The 19,973-nt window shown below is 44.7% G+C and overlaps 1 protein-coding gene across 1 annotated transcript in view; it reads left to right on the forward strand.

Annotated features, from left to right (window-relative positions):
- The window catches only part of LOC121384279, a 61,119-nt gene extending 41,152 nt beyond the window's left edge, over nt 1-19,967 (forward strand). Inside the window, exon 4 of the mRNA XM_041514597.1 lies at nt 19,312-19,967. Coding sequence (XP_041370531.1) covers nt 19,312-19,610 — 299 coding nt within the window. The 3' untranslated portion in view covers nt 19,611-19,967. The remainder of the gene's footprint in view (nt 1-19,311) is intronic.
- The last annotated feature ends 6 nt before the right edge of the window (nt 19,968-19,973 follow it).

The raw sequence follows: 19,973 nt of genomic DNA on the forward strand, positions 1-19,973 counted from the left end.
TTAACCTTCATTAAGCTGGTATCTCATGAAGACATATTTCACTTGTGCATGGTATGCGACTGAAATTCGCCAATTCGCCAAATATTAGTAAAACAGTAGCAAAACTGTTGCGTGAATTCGCAGACATCGCCAAAGCATCGCCAGCAATTTTGAACATGTTCAAAATTTTCAGCGAGTATTTTGCGACAGTTGAACGCCAAATGTTAGCAAAGTGTTAGTAAGACATTCTCACTAATGTAGCACTAATGTAGCACTAACGTCACATGGCCGGATGGCCTCTGGTTTTTCACGACATTAGTGATAAGTTAGTACGAAGTTAGTGCTAATATTTTGCGACTGTTTGGCGTGGCTTTGGCTTTCATGTCTTGATGTGAGACATAGTCACTTACAACGTGCATATGTTGCACGTATACTAACGTACATGTCACAAAATGTTCGCGTGACGGCACTGTACCACGTGACCTCGCGTGCCTATAGATAAGATGACATTGAAAACTGCTGAAGTGTGGTTTTATTACATTTTGTGGATATTTCACTTAGCCATCATGCTGTACTGCTGTCCTCTGTACTGCTGTCTTCTGGTACTGGTTCAGGTTGTGGCTGTGGCTGCTGTTCTGGCCTCTGGACCCACTTCTTACTCTTCTTAACGATGTATGCTGGATCTACCATTCTGTCTTGCCACTCCACACTTCCAGATCCATTGTAGTAATCCGTCAGAAAGTCTTTCCTGCCTTGGTTGTTGTGTTTCTCCCAGTATTCTGGAGTGGTAACAAGACCTGGTCTTCTTAGCGCCAACTTCCCTCAACTAGTTCATGGGTGTCAGGATCTTCAAAGTCCACTCTCCTCTGCACCTTCTGAGGTTTCCTCTCTACCAGCAGGTTGTGCAGGCAACAGCATGCCACACGATCTTGATAGCTCTGTCTGGTCTCACCAAGATTGTACCAACAAGGCACCTGAAGCGCTGGGCCAGAATACCAAATGAATTCTCCACTGGATTTCTGGCCCTTGACAGCCTGTAATTGAAGATCCTCATCTGCTTGGTCAAGTTCCTCTGGGAGAAGGGCTTCACAAGCCAACTCTTCTGTGCAAAGGCAGCATCTGCAACTAGGTTATAATGAACAGGCACCTGGCTGTTGGGTAGTGGCTCTGGAGGTGGCAGGCCAGCCTTCCCCTGGTCAAGGGCCTTGTACAGACTAGTTCCCTTGAATACTCCCCCATCAGAACAGCTTCCATTGGCACCAACATCTATGTAGAGCAACTTGTACTGGGAATCAACCACTGCCATCAAAACAATAGAGAAAGTTCCCTTGTAATTGTAATAGTGTCACATGAGTTTGTAGTGTATCAGTGCCACTTCAAAGCTTATCTCAGACCTTGTCACATGAGTTTGTAGTGCACCGGTGTCACTTCAAAGCCTATTTCAGACCCTGTCACATGAGTTTGTAGTGCACCAGTGTCACTTCAAAGTCTGTCTCAGACCCTGTCACATGAGTTTGTATTGCACCACTGTTACTTCATTGTCGATCTCAGACCCTGTCGCATGAGTTTGTAGTGCACCGGTGTCACTTCAAAGCCTATTTCAGACACTGTCACATGAGTTTGTAGTGCACCGGTGTCACTACAAAGTGTGTCTTAGACCCTGTTGCATGAGTTTTTATTGCACCACTGTTACTTCATTGTCGATCTCAGACCCTGTCGCATGAGTTTGTAGTGCACCAGTGTCACTTCAAAGCTTATCTCAGACCCTATCACATGAGTTTGTAGTGCACCAGTGTCACTTCAAAGTGTGTCTGAGACCCTGTCGCATGACTTTGTAGTGCACCAGTGTCACTTTAAAGTCTGTCTCAGACCCTTTCACATGAGTTTGTAGCACACCAGTGTCATTTCAAAATCTATCTCAGACCATGTCGCATGAGTTTGTAATGCACCAGTGTCACTTCAAAGCTTATCTCAGAACTTGTCACATGAGTTTGTAGTGCACCAGTGTCACGTCATTGTCGATCTCAGATCTTGTCACATGAGTTTGTAGTGCACCGGTGTCACTTGAAAGCTTATCTCAGACCCTGTCACATGAGTTTGTAGTGCACCGGTGTCACTTCAAAGCCTATTTCAGACCCTGTCACATGAGTTTGTAGTGCACCAGTGTCACTTCAAAGTCTGTCTCAGACCCTGTCGCATGAGTTTGTATTGCACCAGTGTCACTTCTTTGTCGATCTCAGACCCTGTCACATGAATTTGTAGTGCACCAGTGTCACATCAAAGTCTGTCTCAGACCCTGTCACATGTGTTTGTAGCACGCCAGTGTCACTTCAAAGCCTATCTCACACCCTGTCACATGAGTTTGTAGTGCACCAGTGTCACTTCAAAGCCTATTTCAGACCCTGTCACATGAGTTTGTAGTGCACCAGTGTCACTTCAAAGTGTGTCTCAGACCCTGTCACATGAGTTTGTAGTGCAGCAGTGTCACTTCAAAGCCTATCTCAGACCCTGTCACATGAGTTTGTAGTACAGCAGAGTCCCTTCAAATTCTGTCTCAGACCCAGTCGCATGAGTTTCTAGCGCACCAGTGTCACATCAAAGTCTGTCTCAGACCCTGTCACATGAGTTTGTATTGCACCACTGTTACTTCATTGTCGATCTCAGACCCTGTCGCATGAGTTTGTAGTGCACCGGTGTCACTTCAAAGCCTATTTCAGACACTGTCACATGAGTTTGTAGTGCACCGGTGTCACTACAAAGTGTTTCTTAGACCCTGTCGCATGAGTTTTTATTGCACCACTGTTACTTCATTGTCAATCTCAGACCCTGTCGCATGAGTTTGTAGTGCACCAGTGTCACTTGAAAGCTTATCTCAGACCCTGTCACATGAGTTTGTAGTGCACCGGTGTCACTTCAAAGCCTATTTCAGACACTGTCACATGAGTTTGTAGTGCACCGGTGTCACTTCAAAGCCTATTTCAGACCCTTTCACATGAGTTTGTAGTGCACCAGTGTCACTTCAAAGCCTATTTCAGACCCTATCACATGAGTTTGTAGTGCACCAGTGTCACTTCAAAGTGTGTCTGAGACCCTGTCGCATGAGTTTGTAGTGCACCAGTGTCACTTTAAAGTCTGTCTCAGACCCTTTCACATGAGTTTGTAGCACACCAGTGTCATTTCAAAATATATCTCAGACCATGTCGCATGAGTTTTTAATGCACCAGTGTCACTTCAAAGCTTATCTCAGAGCCTGTCACATGAATTTGTAGTGCACCAGTGTCACTTCATTGTCGATCTCAGATCTTGTCACATGAGTTTGTAGTGCACCGGTGTCACTTGAAAGCTTATCTCAGACCCTGTCACATGAGTTTGTAGTGCACCGGTGTCACTTCAAAGCCTATTTCAGACCCTGTCACATGAGTTTGTAGTGCACCAGTGTCACTTCAAAGTCTGTCTCAGACCCTGTCGCATGAGTTTGTATTGCACCAGTGTCACTTCATTGTCGATCTCAGATCCTGTCACACGAGTTTGTAGCGCACCAGTGTCACATCAAAGTCTATCAGACCCTGTCACATGAGTTTGTAGTGCACCGGTGTCACTTCAAAGTCTGTCTCAGACCCTTTCACATGAGATTGTAGCACACCAGTGTCATTTCAAAGCTTATGTCAGAGCCTGTCACATGAGTTTGTAGTGCACTAGTGTCACTTGAAAGCTCATCTCAGATTCTGTCACATGAGTTTGTAGTGCACCAGTGTGACTTCATTGTCGATTTCAGACCCTGTCACATGAGTTTGTTGTGCACCAGTGTCACATCAAAGTCTATCAGACCCTGTCACATGAGTTTGTAGTGCACCGGTGTCACTTCAAAGTCTGTCTCAGACCCTTTCACATGAGTTTGTAGCACACCAGTGTCATTTCAAAATCTATCTCACACCCTGTCGCATGAGTTTGTAATGCACCAGTGTCACTTCAAAGCTTATCTCAGAGCCTGTCACATGAGTTTGTAGTGCACCAGTGTCACTTCAAATTCTGTCTCAGACCCAGTCACATGAGTTTGTAGCGCACCAGTGTCACAGCAAAGTCTGTCTCAGACCCTGTCACATGAGTTTGTAGTGCACCAGTGTCACTTCAAAGTCTGTCTCAGACCCAGTCGCATGAGTTTGTATTGCACCAGTGTCACTTCTTTGTCGATCTCAGACCCTGTCACATGAATTTGTAGTGCACCAGTGTCACATCAAAGTCTGTCTCAGACCCTGTCACATGTGTTTGTAGCACGCCAGTGTCACTTCAAAGCCTATCTCACACCCTGTCACATGAGTTTGTAGTGCACCAGTGTCACTTCAAAGCCTATTTCAGACCCTGTCACATGAGTTTGTAGTGCACCAGTGTCACTTCAAAGTGTGTCTCAGACCCTGTCGCATGAGTTTGTAGTGCAGCAGTGTCACTTCAAAGCCTATCTCAGACCCTGTCACATGAGTTTGTAGTACAGCAGAGTCCCTTCAAATTCTGTCTCAGACCCAGTCGCATGAGTTTCTAGCGCACCAGTGTCACATCAAAGTCTGTCTCAGACCCTGTCACATGAGTTTGTATTGCACCACTGTTACTTCATTGTCGATCTCAGACCCTGTCGCATGAGTTTGTATCGCACCGGTGTCACTTCAAAGCCTATTTCAGACACTGTCACATGAGTTTGTAGTGCACCGGTGTCACTACAAAGTGTTTCTTAGACCCTGTCGCATGAGTTTTTATTGCACCACTGTTACTTCATTGTCAATCTCAGACCCTGTCGCATGGCTTTGTAGTGCACCAGTGTCACTTGAAAGCTTATCTCAGACCCTGTCACATGAGTTTGTAGTGCACCGGTGTCACTTCAAAGCCTATTTCAGACCCTGTCACATGAGTTTGTAGTGCACCAGTGTCACTTCAAAGTCTGTCTCAGACCCTGTCGCATGAGTTTGTATTGCACCAGTGTCACTTCTTTGTCGATCTCAGACCCTGTCACATGAATTTGTAGTGCACCAGTGTCACATCAAAGTCTGTCTCAGACCCTGTCACATGTGTTTGTAGCACGCCAGTGTCACTTCAAAGCCTATCTCACACCCTGTCACATGAGTTTGTAGTGCACCAGTGTCACTTCAAAGCCTATTTCAGACCCTGTCACATGAGTTTGTAGTGCACCAGTGTCACTTCAAAGTGTGTCTCAGACCCTGTCACATGAGTTTGTAGTGCAGCAGTGTCACTTCAAAGCCTATCTCAGACCCTGTCACATGAGTTTGTAGTACAGCAGAGTCCCTTCAAATTCTGTCTCAGACCCAGTCGCATGAGTTTCTAGCGCACCAGTGTCACATCAAAGTCTGTCTCAGACCCTGTCACATGAGTTTGTATTGCACCACTGTTACTTCATTGTCGATCTCAGACCCTGTCGCATGAGTTTGTAGTGCACCGGTGTCACTTCAAAGCCTATTTCAGACACTGTCACATGAGTTTGTAGTGCACCGGTGTCACTACAAAGTGTTTCTTAGACCCTGTCGCATGAGTTTTTATTGCACCACTGTTACTTCATTGTCAATCTCAGACCCTGTCGCATGAGTTTGTAGTGCACCAGTGTCACTTGAAAGCTTATCTCAGACCCTGTCACATGAGTTTGTAGTGCACCGGTGTCACTTCAAAGCCTATTTCAGACACTGTCACATGAGTTTGTAGTGCACCGGTGTCACTTCAAAGCCTATTTCAGACCCTTTCACATGAGTTTGTAGTGCACCAGTGTCACTTCAAAGCCTATTTCAGACCCTATCACATGAGTTTGTAGTGCACCAGTGTCACTTCAAAGTGTGTCTGAGACCCTGTCGCATGAGTTTGTAGTGCACCAGTGTCACTTTAAAGTCTGTCTCAGACCCTTTCACATGAGTTTGTAGCACACCAGTGTCATTTCAAAATATATCTCAGACCATGTCGCATGAGTTTTTAATGCACCAGTGTCACTTCAAAGCTTATCTCAGAGCCTGTCACATGAATTTGTAGTGCACCAGTGTCACTTCATTGTCGATCTCAGATCTTGTCACATGAGTTTGTAGTGCACCGGTGTCACTTGAAAGCTTATCTCAGACCCTGTCACATGAGTTTGTAGTGCACCGGTGTCACTTCAAAGCCTATTTCAGACCCTGTCACATGAGTTTGTAGTGCACCAGTGTCACTTCAAAGTCTGTCTCAGACCCTGTCGCATGAGTTTGTATTGCACCAGTGTCACTTCATTGTCGATCTCAGATCCTGTCACACGAGTTTGTAGCGCACCAGTGTCACTTCAAAGTCTGTCTCAGACCCTTTCACATGAGATTGTAGCACACCAGTGTCATTTCAAAGCTTATGTCAGAGCCTGTCACATGAGTTTGTAGTGCACTAGTGTCACTTGAAAGCTCATCTCAGATTCTGTCACATGAGTTTGTAGTGCACCAGTGTCACTTGTCAGACCCTGTCAGTGCACCAGTGTCAAAGTCTATTTCAGACCCTGTCACATGAGTTTGTAGTGCACCAGTGTCACTTCAAAGTCTGTCTCAGACCCTGTCACATGAGTTTGTAGTGCACCAGTGTCACTTCAAAGTCTGTCTCAGACCCTGTCACATGAGTTTGTAGTGCACCAGTGTCACTTCAAAATCTATCTCAGACCCTGTCGCATGAGTTTGTAGTGCACCAGTGTCACTTCAAAGCTTATCTCAGAGCCTGTCACATGAGTTTGTAGTGCACAGTGTCACTTCAAATTCTGTCTCAGACCCTGTCACATGAGTTTGTAGCGCACCAGTGTCACAGCAAAGTCTGTCTCAGACCCTGTCACATGAGTTTGTAGTGCACCAGTGTCACTTCAAAGTCTGTCTCAGACCCTGTCGCATGAGTTTGTATTGCACCAGTGTCACTTCTTTGTCGATCTCAGACCCTGTCACATGAATTTGTAGTGCACCAGTGTCACATCAAAGTCTGTCTCAGACCCTGTCACATGTGTTTGTAGCACGCCAGTGTCACTTCAAAGCCTATCTCACACCCTGTCACATGAGTTTGTAGTGCACCAGTGTCACTTCAAAGCCTATTTCAGACCCTGTCACATGAGTTTGTAGTGCACCAGTGTCACTTCAAAGTGTGTCTCAGACCCTGTCGCATGAGTTTGTAGTGCAGCAGTGTCACTTCAAAGCCTATCTCAGACCCTGTCACATGAGTTTGTAGTACAGCAGAGTCCCTTCAAATTCTGTCTCAGACCCAGTCGCATGAGTTTCTAGCGCACCAGTGTCACATCAAAGTCTGTCTCAGACCCTGTCACATGAGTTTGTATTGCACCACTGTTACTTCATTGTCGATCTCAGACCCTGTCGCATGAGTTTGTAGTGCACCGGTGTCACTTCAAAGCCTATTTCAGACACTGTCACATGAGTTTGTAGTGCACCGGTGTCACTACAAAGTGTTTCTTAGACCCTGTCGCATGAGTTTTTATTGCACCACTGTTACTTCATTGTCAATCTCAGACCCTGTCGCATGGCTTTGTAGTGCACCAGTGTCACTTGAAAGCTTATCTCAGACCCTGTCACATGAGTTTGTAGTGCACCGGTGTCACTTCAAAGCCTATTTCAGACACTGTCACATGAGTTTGTAGTGCACCGGTGTCACTTCAAAGCCTATTTCAGACCCTTTCACATGAGTTTGTAGTGCACCAGTGTCACTTCAAAGTCTGTCTCAGACCCTGTCACATGAGTTTGTATTGCACCACTGTTACTTCATTGTCGATCTCAGACCCTGTCGCATGAGTTTGTAGTGCACCGGTGTCACTTCAAAGCCTATTTCAGACACTGTCACATGAGTTTGTAGTGCACCGGTGTCACTACAAAGTGTGTCTTAGACCCTGTTGCATGAGTTTTTATTGCACCACTGTTACTTCATTGTCGATCTCAGACCCTGTCGCATGAGTTTGTAGTGCACCAGTGTCACTTCAAAGCTTATCTCAGACCCTATCACATGAGTTTGTAGTGCACCAGTGTCACTTCAAAGTGTGTCTGAGACCCTGTCGCATGAGTTTGTAGTGCACCAGTGTCACTTTAAAGTCTGTCTCAGACCCTTTCACATGAGTTTGTAGCACACCAGTGTCATTTCAAAATCTATCTCAGACCATGTCGCATGAGTTTGTAATGCACCAGTGTCACTTCAAAGCTTATCTCAGAGCCTGTCACATGAATTTGTAGTGCACCAGTGTCACGTCATTGTCGATCTCAGATCTTGTCACATGAGTTTGTAGTGCACCGGTGTCACTTGAAAGCTTATCTCAGACCCTGTCACATGAGTTTGTAGTGCACCGGTGTCACTTCAAAGCCTATTTCAGACCCTGTCACATGAGTTTGTAGTGCACCAGTGTCACTTCAAAGTCTGTCTCAGACCCTGTCGCATGAGTTTGTATTGCACCAGTGTCACTTCTTTGTCGATCTCAGACCCTGTCACATGAGTTTGTAGTGCACCAGTGTCACATCAAAGTCTGTCTCAGACCCTGTCACATGAGTTTGTAGCACGCCAGTGTCACTTCAAAGCCTATCTCACACCCTGTCACATGAGTTTGTAGTGCACCAGTGTCACTTCAAAGCCTATTTCAGACCCTGTCACATGAGTTTGTAGTGCACCAGTGTCACTTCAAAGTGTGTCTCAGACCCTGTCGCATGAGTTTGTAGTGCAGCAGTGTCACTTCAAAGCCTATCTCAGACCCTGTCACATGAGTTTGTAGTACAGCAGAGTCCCTTCAAATTCTGTCTCAGACCCAGTCGCATGAGTTTCTAGCGCACCAGTGTCACATCAAAGTCTGTCTCAGACCCTGTCACATGAGTTTGTATTGCACCACTGTTACTTCATTGTCGATCTCAGACCCTGTCGCATGAGTTTGTAGTGCACCGGTGTCACTTCAAAGCCTATTTCAGACACTGTCACATGAGTTTGTAGTGCACCGGTGTCACTACAAAGTGTTTCTTAGTCACATGAGTTTTTATTGCAACTGTTACTTCATTGTCAATCTCAGACCCTGTCGCATGAGTTTGTAGTGCACCAGTGTCACTTGAAAGCTTATCTCAGACCCTGTCACATGAGTTTGTAGTGCACCGGTGTCACTTCAAAGCCTATTTCAGACCCTGTCACATGAGTTTGTAGTGCACCGGTGTCACTTCAAAGCCTATTTCAGACCCTTTCACATGAGTTTGTAGTGCACCAGTGTCACTTCAAAGCCTATTTCAGACCCTATCACATGAGTTTGTAGTGCACCAGTGTCACTTCAAAGTGTGTCTGAGACCCTGTCGCATGAGTTTGTAGTGCACCAGTGTCACTTTAAAGTCTGTCTCAGACCCTTTCACATGAGTTTGTAGCACACCAGTGTCATTTCAAAATATATCTCAGACCATGTCGCATGAGTTTTAATGCACCAGTGTCACTTCAAAGCTTATCTCAGACCCTGTCACATGAGTTTGTAGTGCACCAGTGTCACTTCAAATTCTGTCTCAGACCCAGTCACATGAGTTTGTAGCGCACCAGTGTCACTTCAAAGTCTGTCTCAGACCCTGTCACATGAGTTTGTATTGCACCACTGTTACTTCATTGTCGATCTCAGACCCTGTCGCATGAGTTTGTAGTGCACCGGTGTCACTTCAAAGCCTATTTCAGACCCTGTCACATGAGTTTGTAGTGCACCGGTGTCACTACAAAGTGTGTCTTAGACCCTGTTGCATGAGTTTTTATTGCACCACTGTTACTTCATTGTCGATCTCAGACCCTGTCGCATGAGTTTGTAGTGCACCAGTGTCACTTCAAAGCCTATCTCAGACCCTGTCACATGAGTTTGTAGTACAGCAGAGTCCCTTCAAATTCTGTCTCAGACCCTGTCGCATGAGTTTGTAGTGCACCAGTGTCACTTCAAAGTGTGTCTCAGACCCTGTCACATGAGTTTGTAGTGCAGCAGTGTCACTTCAAAGCCTATCTCAGACCCTGTCACATGAGTTTGTAGTACAGCAGAGTCCCTTCAAATTCTGTCTCAGACCCAGTCGCATGAGTTTCTAGCGCACCAGTGTCACATCAAAGTCTGTCTCAGACCCTGTCACATGAGTTTGTATTGCACCACTGTTACTTCATTGTCGATCTCAGACCCTGTCGCATGAGTTTGTAGTGCACCGGTGTCACTTCAAAGCCTATTTCAGACACTGTCACATGAGTTTGTAGTGCACCGGTGTCACTACAAAGTGTTTCTTAGACCCTGTCGCATGAGTTTTTATTGCACCACTGTTACTTCATTGTCAATCTCAGACCCTGTCGCATGAGTTTGTAGTGCACCAGTGTCACTTGAAAGCTTATCTCAGACCCTGTCACATGAGTTTGTAGTGCACCGGTGTCACTTCAAAGCCTATTTCAGACACTGTCACATGAGTTTGTAGTGCACCGGTGTCACTTCAAAGCCTATTTCAGACCCTTTCACATGAGTTTGTAGTGCACCAGTGTCACTTCAAAGCCTATTTCAGACCCTATCACATGAGTTTGTAGTGCACCAGTGTCACTTCAAAGTGTGTCTGAGACCCTGTCGCATGAGTTTGTAGTGCACCAGTGTCACTTTAAAGTCTGTCTCAGACCCTTTCACATGAGTTTGTAGCACACCAGTGTCATTTCAAAATATATCTCAGACCATGTCGCATGAGTTTTTAATGCACCAGTGTCACTTCAAAGCTTATCTCAGAGCCTGTCACATGAATTTGTAGTGCACCAGTGTCACGTCATTGTCGATCTCAGATCTTGTCACATGAGTTTGTAGTGCACCGGTGTCACTTCAAAGCCTATCTCAGACCCTGTCACATGAGTTTGTAGTACAGCAGAGTCCCTTCAAATTCTGTCTCAGACCCAGTCGCATGAGTTTCTAGCGCACCAGTGTCACATCAAAGTCTGTCTCAGACCCTGTCACATGAGTTTGTATTGCACCACTGTTACTTCATTGTCGATCTCAGACCCTGTCGCATGAGTTTGTAGTGCACCGGTGTCACTTCAAAGCCTATTTCAGACACTGTCACATGAGTTTGTAGTGCACCGGTGTCACTACAAAGTGTTTCTTAGACCCTGTCGCATGAGTTTTTATTGCACCACTGTTACTTCATTGTCAATCTCAGACCCTGTCGCATGAGTTTGTAGTGCACCAGTGTCACTTGAAAGCTTATCTCAGACCCTGTCACATGAGTTTGTAGTGCACCGGTGTCACTTCAAAGCCTATTTCAGACACTGTCACATGAGTTTGTAGTGCACCGGTGTCACTTCAAAGCCTATTTCAGACCCTTTCACATGAGTTTGTAGTGCACCAGTGTCACTTCAAAGCCTATTTCAGACCCTATCACATGAGTTTGTAGTGCACCAGTGTCACTTCAAAGTGTGTCTGAGACCCTGTCGCATGAGTTTGTAGTGCACCAGTGTCACTTTAAAGTCTGTCTCAGACCCTTTCACATGAGTTTGTAGCACACCAGTGTCATTTCAAAATATATCTCAGACCATGTCGCATGAGTTTTTAATGCACCAGTGTCACTTCAAAGCTTATCTCAGAGCCTGTCACATGAGTTTGTAGTGCACCAGTGTCACTTCAAATTCTGTCTCAGACCCAGTCACATGAGTTTGTAGCGCACCAGTGTCACTTCAAAGTCTGTCTCAGACCCTGTCACATGAGTTTGTATTGCACCACTGTTACTTCATTGTCGATCTCAGACCCTGTCGCATGAGTTTGTAGTGCACCGGTGTCACTTCAAAGCCTATTTCAGACACTGTCACATGAGTTTGTAGTGCACCGGTGTCACTACAAAGTGTGTCTTAGACCCTGTTGCATGAGTTTTTATTGCACCACTGTTACTTCATTGTCGATCTCAGACCCTGTCGCATGAGTTTGTAGTGCACCAGTGTCACTTCAAAGCTTATCTCAGACCCTATCACATGAGTTTGTAGTGCACCAGTGTCACTTCAAAGTGTGTCTGAGACCCTGTCGCATGACTTTGTAGTGCACCAGTGTCACTTCAAAGTGTGTCTCAGACCCTGTCACATGAGTTTGTAGTGCAGCAGTGTCACTTCAAAGCCTATCTCAGACCCTGTCACATGAGTTTGTAGTACAGCAGAGTCCCTTCAAATTCTGTCTCAGACCCAGTCGCATGAGTTTCTAGCGCACCAGTGTCACATCAAAGTCTGTCTCAGACCCTGTCACATGAGTTTGTATTGCACCACTGTTACTTCATTGTCGATCTCAGACCCTGTCGCATGAGTTTGTAGTGCACCGGTGTCACTTCAAAGCCTATTTCAGACACTGTCACATGAGTTTGTAGTGCACCGGTGTCACTACAAAGTGTTTCTTAGACCCTGTCGCATGAGTTTTTATTGCACCACTGTTACTTCATTGTCAATCTCAGACCCTGTCGCATGAGTTTGTAGTGCACCAGTGTCACTTGAAAGCTTATCTCAGACCCTGTCACATGAGTTTGTAGTGCACCGGTGTCACTTCAAAGCCTATTTCAGACACTGTCACATGAGTTTGTAGTGCACCGGTGTCACTTCAAAGCCTATTTCAGACCCTTTCACATGAGTTTGTAGTGCACCAGTGTCACTTCAAAGCCTATTTCAGACCCTATCACATGAGTTTGTAGTGCACCAGTGTCACTTCAAAGTGTGTCTGAGACCCTGTCGCATGAGTTTGTAGTGCACCAGTGTCACTTTAAAGTCTGTCTCAGACCCTTTCACATGAGTTTGTAGCACACCAGTGTCATTTCAAAATATATCTCAGACCATGTCGCATGAGTTTTTAATGCACCAGTGTCACTTCAAAGCTTATCTCAGAGCCTGTCACATGAATTTGTAGTGCACCAGTGTCACGTCATTGTCGATCTCAGATCTTGTCACATGAGTTTGTAGTGCACCGGTGTCACTTGAAAGCTTATCTCAGACCCTGTCACATGAGTTTGTAGTGCACCGGTGTCACTTCAAAGCCTATTTCAGACCCTGTCACATGAGTTTATAGTGCACCAGTGTCACTTCAAAGTCTGTCTCAGACCCTGTCGCATGAGTTTCTATTGCACCAGTGTCACTTCATTGTCGATCTCAGATCCTGTCACACGAGTTTGTAGCGCACCAGTGTCACTTCAAAGTGTGTCTCAGACCCTGTCGCATGAGTTTGTAGTGCACCAGTGTCACTTCAAAGTGTGTCTCAGACCCTGTCGCATGAGTTTGTAGTGCAGCAGTGTCACTTCAAAGCCTATCTCAGACCCTGTCACATGAGTTTGTAGTACAGCAGAGTCCCTTCAAATTCTGTCTCAGACCCAGTCGCATGAGTTTCTAGCGCACCAGTGTCACATCAAAGTCTGTCTCAGACCCTGTCACATGAGTTTGTATTGCACCACTGTTACTTCATTGTCGATCTCAGACCCTGTCGCATGAGTTTGTAGTGCACCGGTGTCACTTCAAAGCCTATTTCAGACACTGTCACATGAGTTTGTAGTGCACCGGTGTCACTACAAAGTGTTTCTTAGACCCTGTCGCATGAGTTTTTATTGCACCACTGTTACTTCATTGTCAATCTCAGACCCTGTCGCATGGCTTTGTAGTGCACCAGTGTCACTTGAAAGCTTATCTCAGACCCTGTCACATGAGTTTGTAGTGCACCGGTGTCACTTCAAAGCCTATTTCAGACACTGTCACATGAGTTTGTAGTGCACCGGTGTCACTTCAAAGCCTATTTCAGACCCTTTCACATGAGTTTGTAGTGCACCAGTGTCACTTCAAAGTCTGTCTCAGACCCTGTCACATGAGTTTGTATTGCACCACTGTTACTTCATTGTCGATCTCAGACCCTGTCGCATGAGTTTGTAGTGCACCGGTGTCACTTCAAAGCCTATTTCAGACACTGTCACATGAGTTTGTAGTGCACCGGTGTCACTACAAAGTGTGTCTTAGACCCTGTTGCATGAGTTTTTATTGCACCACTGTTACTTCATTGTCGATCTCAGACCCTGTCGCATGAGTTTGTAGTGCACCAGTGTCACTTCAAAGCTTATCTCAGACCCTATCACATGAGTTTGTAGTGCACCAGTGTCACTTCAAAGTGTGTCTGAGACACTGTCGCATGACTTTGTAGTGCACCAGTGTCACTTTAAAGTCTGTCTCAGACCCTTTCACATGAGTTTGTAGCACACCAGTGTCATTTCAAAATCTATCTCAGACCATGTCGCATGAGTTTGTAATGCACCAGTGTCACTTCAAAGCTTATCTCAGAACTTGTCACATGAGTTTGTAGTGCACCAGTGTCACGTCATTGTCGATCTCAGATCTTGTCACATGAGTTTGTAGTGCACCGGTGTCACTTGAAAGCTTATCTCAGACACTGTCACATGAGTTTGTAGTGCACCGGTGTCACTTCAAAGCCTATTTCAGACCCTGTCACATGAGTTTGTAGTGCACCAGTGTCACTTCAAAGTCTGTCTCAGACCCTGTCGCATGAGTTTGTATTGCACCAGTGTCACTTCTTTGTCGATCTCAGACCCTGTCACATGAATTTGTAGTGCACCAGTGTCACATCAAAGTCTGTCTCAGACCCTGTCACATGTGTTTGTAGCACGCCAGTGTCACTTCAAAGCCTATCTCACACCCTGTCACATGAGTTTGTAGTGCACCAGTGTCACTTCAAAGCCTATTTCAGACCCTGTCACATGAGTTTGTAGTGCACCAGTGTCACTTCAAAGTGTGTCTCAGACCCTGTCGCATGAGTTTGTAGTGCACCAGTGTCACTTCAAAGCCTATTTCAGACCCTATCACATGAGTTTGTAGTGCACCAGTGTCACTTCAAAGTGTGTCTGAGACCCTGTCGCATGAGTTTGTAGTGCACCAGTGTCACTTTAAAGTCTGTCTCAGACCCTTTCACATGAGTTTGTAGCACACCAGTGTCATTTCAAAATATATCTCAGACCATGTCGCATGAGTTTTTAATGCACCAGTGTCACTTCAAAGCTTATCTCAGAGCCTGTCACATGAGTTTGTAGTGCACCAGTGTCACTTCAAATTCTGTCTCAGACCCAGTCACATGAGTTTGTAGCGCACCAGTGTCACTTCAAAGTCTGTCTCAGACCCTGTCACATGAGTTTGTATTGCACCACTGTTACTTCATTGTCGATCTCAGACCCTGTCGCATGAGTTTGTAGTGCACCGGTGTCACTTCAAAGCCTATTTCAGACACTGTCACATGAGTTTGTAGTGCACCGGTGTCACTACAAAGTGTGTCTTAGACCCTGTTGCATGAGTTTTTATTGCACCACTGTTACTTCATTGTCGATCTCAGACCCTGTCGCATGAGTTTGTAGTGCACCAGTGTCACTTCAAAGCTTATCTCAGACCCTATCACATGAGTTTGTAGTGCACCAGTGTCACTTCAAAGTGTGTCTGAGACCCTGTCGCATGACTTTGTAGTGCACCAGTGTCACTTCAAAGTGTGTCTCAGACCCTGTCACATGAGTTTGTAGTGCAGCAGTGTCACTTCAAAGCCTATCTCAGACCCTGTCACATGAGTTTGTAGTACAGCAGAGTCCCTTCAAATTCTGTCTCAGACCCAGTCGCATGAGTTTCTAGCGCACCAGTGTCACATCAAAGTCTGTCTCAGACCCTGTCACATGAGTTTGTATTGCACCACTGTTACTTCATTGTCGATCTCAGACCCTGTCGCATGAGTTTGTAGTGCACCGGTGTCACTTCAAAGCCTATTTCAGACACTGTCACATGAGTTTGTAGTGCACCAGTGTCACTTCAAAGCCTATTTCAGACCCTATCACATGAGTTTGTAGTGCACCAGTGTCACTTCAAAGTGTGTCTGAGACCCTGTCGCATGAGTTTGTAGTGCACCAGTGTCACTTTAAAGTCTGTCTCAGACCCTTTCACATGAGTTTGTAGCACACCAGTGTCATTTCAAAATCTGTCTCAGACCATGTCGCATGAGTTTTTAATGCACCAGTGTCACTTCAAAGCTTATCTCAGAGCCTGTCACATGAGTTTGTAGTGCACCAGTGTCACGTCATTGTCGATCTCAGATCTTGTCACATGAGTTTGTAGTGCACCGGTGTCACTTGAAAGCTTATCTCAGACCCTGTCACATGAGTTTGTAGTGCACCGGTGTCACTTCAAAGCCTATTTCAGACCCTGTCACATGAGTTTCTAGTGCACCAGTGTCACTTCAAAGTCTGTCTCAGACCCTGTCGCATGAGTTTGTATTGCACCAGTGTCACTTCATTGTCTATCTCAGATCCTGTCACACGAGTTTGTAGCGCACCAGTGTCACATCAAAGTCTATCAGACCCTGTCACATGAGTTTGTAGTGCACCGGTGTCACTTCAAAGTCTGTCTCAGACCCTTTCACATGAGATTGTAGCACACCAGTGTCATTTCAAAGCTTATGTCAGAGCCTGTCACATGAGTTTGTAGTGCACTAGTGTGACTTGAAAGCTTATCTCAGATTCTGTCACATGAGTTTGTAGTGCACCAGTGTCACTTCATTGTCGATTTCAGACCCTGTCACATGAGTTTGTTGTGCACCAGTGTCACATCAAAGTCTATCAGACCCTGTCACATGAGTTTGTAGTGCACCGGTGTCACTTCAAAGTCTGTCTCAGACCCTTTCACATGAGTTTGTAGCACACCAGTGTCATTTCAAAATCTATCTCACACCCTGTCGCATGAGTTTGTAATGCACCAGTGTCACTTCAAAGCTTATCTCAGAGCCTGTCACATGAGTTTGTAGTGCACCAGTGTCACTTCATTGTCGATCTCAGATCCTGTCACACGAGTTTGTAGCGCACCAGTGTCACATCAAAGTCTATCAGACCCTGTCACATGAGTTTGTAGTGCACCGGTGTCACTTCAAAGTCTGTCTCAGACCCTTTCACATGAGATTGTAGCACACCAGTGTCATTTCAAAGCTTATGTCAGAGCCTGTCACATGAGTTTGTAGTGCACTAGTGTCACTTGAAAGCTTATCTCAGATTCTGTCACATGAGTTTGTAGTGCACCAGTGTCACTTCATTGTCGATTTCAGACCCTGTCACATGAGTTTGTTGTGCACCAGTGTCACATCAAAGTCTATCAGACCCTGTCACATGAGTTTGTAGTGCACTGGTGTCACTTCAAAGTCTGTCTCAGACCCTTTCACATGAGTTTGTAGGACACCAGTGTCATTTCAAAATCTATCTCACTCCCTGTCGCATGAGTTTGTAATGCACCAGTGTCACTTCAAAGCTTATCTCAGAGCCTGTCACATGAGTTTGTAGTGCACCAGTGTCACTTCATTGTCGATCTCAGACCCTGTCACATGAGTTTGTAGTGCAGCAGAGTCCCTTCAAATTCTGTCTCAGACCCAGTCACATAAGTTTGTAGCGCACCAGTGTCACAGCAAAGTCTGTCTCAGACCCTGTCACATGAGTTTGTATTGCACCACTGTTAGTTCATTGTCGATCTCAGACCCTGTCGCATGAGTTTGTAGTGCACCAGTGTCACTTCAAAGCTTATCTCAGACCCTGTCACATGAGTTAGTAGCACGCCAGTGTCACTTCAAAGCCTATCTCAGACCCTGTCACATGAATTTTTAGTGCACCTGTGTCACTTGAAAGCTTATCTCAGACCCTGTCACATGAGTTTGTAGTGCACCGGTGTCACTTCAAAGCCTATTTCAGACACTGTCACATGAGTTTGTAGTGCACCGGTGTCACTTGAAAGCCTATTTCAGACCCTTTCACATGAGTTTGTAGTGCACCAGTGTCACTTCAAAGCCTATTTCAGACCCTATCACATGAGTTTGTAGTGCACCAGTGTCACTTCAAAGTGTGTCTGAGACCCTGTCGCATGAGTTTGTAGTGCATCAGTGTCACTTTAAAGTCTGTCTCAGAACCTTTCACATGAGTTTGTAGCACACCAGTGTCATTTCAAAATCTATCTCAGACGATGTCGCATGAGTTTTTAATGCACCAGTGTCACTTCAAAGCTTATCTCAGACCATGTCACATGAGTTTGTAGTGCACCAGTGTCACTTCAAAGCCAATCTCAGACCCTGTCGCATGAGTTTGTAGGGCACCGGTGTCACTTCAAAGCCTATCTCAGACCCTGTCGCATGAGTTTGTAGTGCACCGTTGTCACTTCGAAGTCTGTCTCAGACCCTGTCACATGAGTTTGTAGTGTATCAGTGTGACTTCAAAGTCTATGATAGACCGTGTCACATGAGTTTCTAACATGCCAGTGTCACTTCAAAGACTCAGATCATTGTAGCTGATGCTAGGAGGTGGTGTTCATGCCTACCTTTCTTCAAGTTCGTCACCATTCATCTGTGTATGACATGTATGGGACAATGACAGGGCAATGTAAGGCTGATTAAATAAAAGGGAGTGTTTATCTCTTAGCCCTGTCACATATATATATGCCTCTGGTATTAGTGTAACATTAAAGTACTGATTTTCTTTCAGTATATACAAACAGTTGATTCTTTGAAAAAAAAAAAAAAAACTTCAAAATAACGTATGTTATACCTATGGTATTTTTAAAGTGCTTTTCAGTATTTTTCATGGTATGTTAAAGTTAAAATGTCTTGTAAACAGTTGTTTCATCTTTATCTACACTGTGTTTTAAATTTTTTATTCTATTCACTCTGCATTTAACGCAAAATTTGATTGTCTAAACAAATCCTTTAGCAGAAGTAAAACCAGCATATAACCTGTCGGAAATTTGGGGGATTTCCCAATAGCCTATTTACATATTTACACACTACTTCTCGCTGTTTAGATGGATGTGCTTGGCCTAGTTTTAAATTATCAACGTTGAATTTGTTTTGTAAAGCGCAATGCACGTTCCTGTAAAGTTTCTGACAAATGATGTTTATCATCGTTTATATGACATCTTATGAGTGACGTGGACATGATGCAGAAGAAAATAAGTAAAATTGGTACAAATCACTGGTGTTTTCGATAATAAAACAATAAAATACAAAAATGATATTAAGAGTTGACTTGAAACATGATAGAAGTGACAAGTTTTTGTTAATGCTACGTTCGATTATTTAAACAATTTTTAAAAAGAAAATCATTTATTGAATTAGAATGGGGATAACTACATCTATGTTGCTGGTAAAACTCAGTTTGCGACTGTAAAATGAGCATTAACGTCCGGAAATGGTCAAACATAACATAGTTGTCCTCTAAATGTTGATCATCAGTTCATTCAAATTTCACCATTTATTTTTGTGCTGGGATGTCGTTAAACATTCATTCATGTTTATCTTTCTTTTCTTTTTCTCAGTTGATGGGGAAAACCCACAGTGTGGAACAAAGTCCAGTTTTTACCATGTAACAGAAGTTGACAAAATGTACGAGTGTGTGTACAAACAATGTCCTCTGTCAAAGGTAACATGTGGTTCATACCCCCATTATTACCAGACATTGAGTGAATGTAATGGACAAGATGAATGCTTTTCCAATCCTTGTGAAATGGGTGAAATATGTGTGCAGTACAAGACTAATCACAAGTGTTACTGTCTAAAACGTCCTTGTGGTAAGTACATGTTAGACCAAACCCTTTCACCTAACCCATACCCATAGCTTTGATCAGATTAACTGCTTTTTTAATCCGTGTGAACATGGTGAAATGTGTGTGCACTACAATACCAATCACAAGTGTTATTTTCTAAAACCTCCTTGTGATAAGTACATGTTAGACCAAACCCTTTCACCTAACCCATTCCCCTAACCCTTTCCCCTAACCCATTCCCCTAACCCATTCACCAAACCCTTTCACCTAACCCATTCACCTAACCCTTTCACCTAACCCATTCACGTAACCCATTCACCAAACTGTTTCACCTAACCCATTCTTGTAACCCTTTCACCTAACCCTTTCACGTAACCCATTCACCTAACCCTTTCACCTAACCCATTCACGTAACCCATTCACCTAACCCATTC

Source organism: Gigantopelta aegis, chromosome 10, assembly GCF_016097555.1.
Source record: "Gigantopelta aegis isolate Gae_Host chromosome 10, Gae_host_genome, whole genome shotgun sequence".
NCBI classification, from domain to species: Eukaryota; Metazoa; Mollusca; class Gastropoda; order Neomphalida; family Peltospiridae; genus Gigantopelta; species Gigantopelta aegis.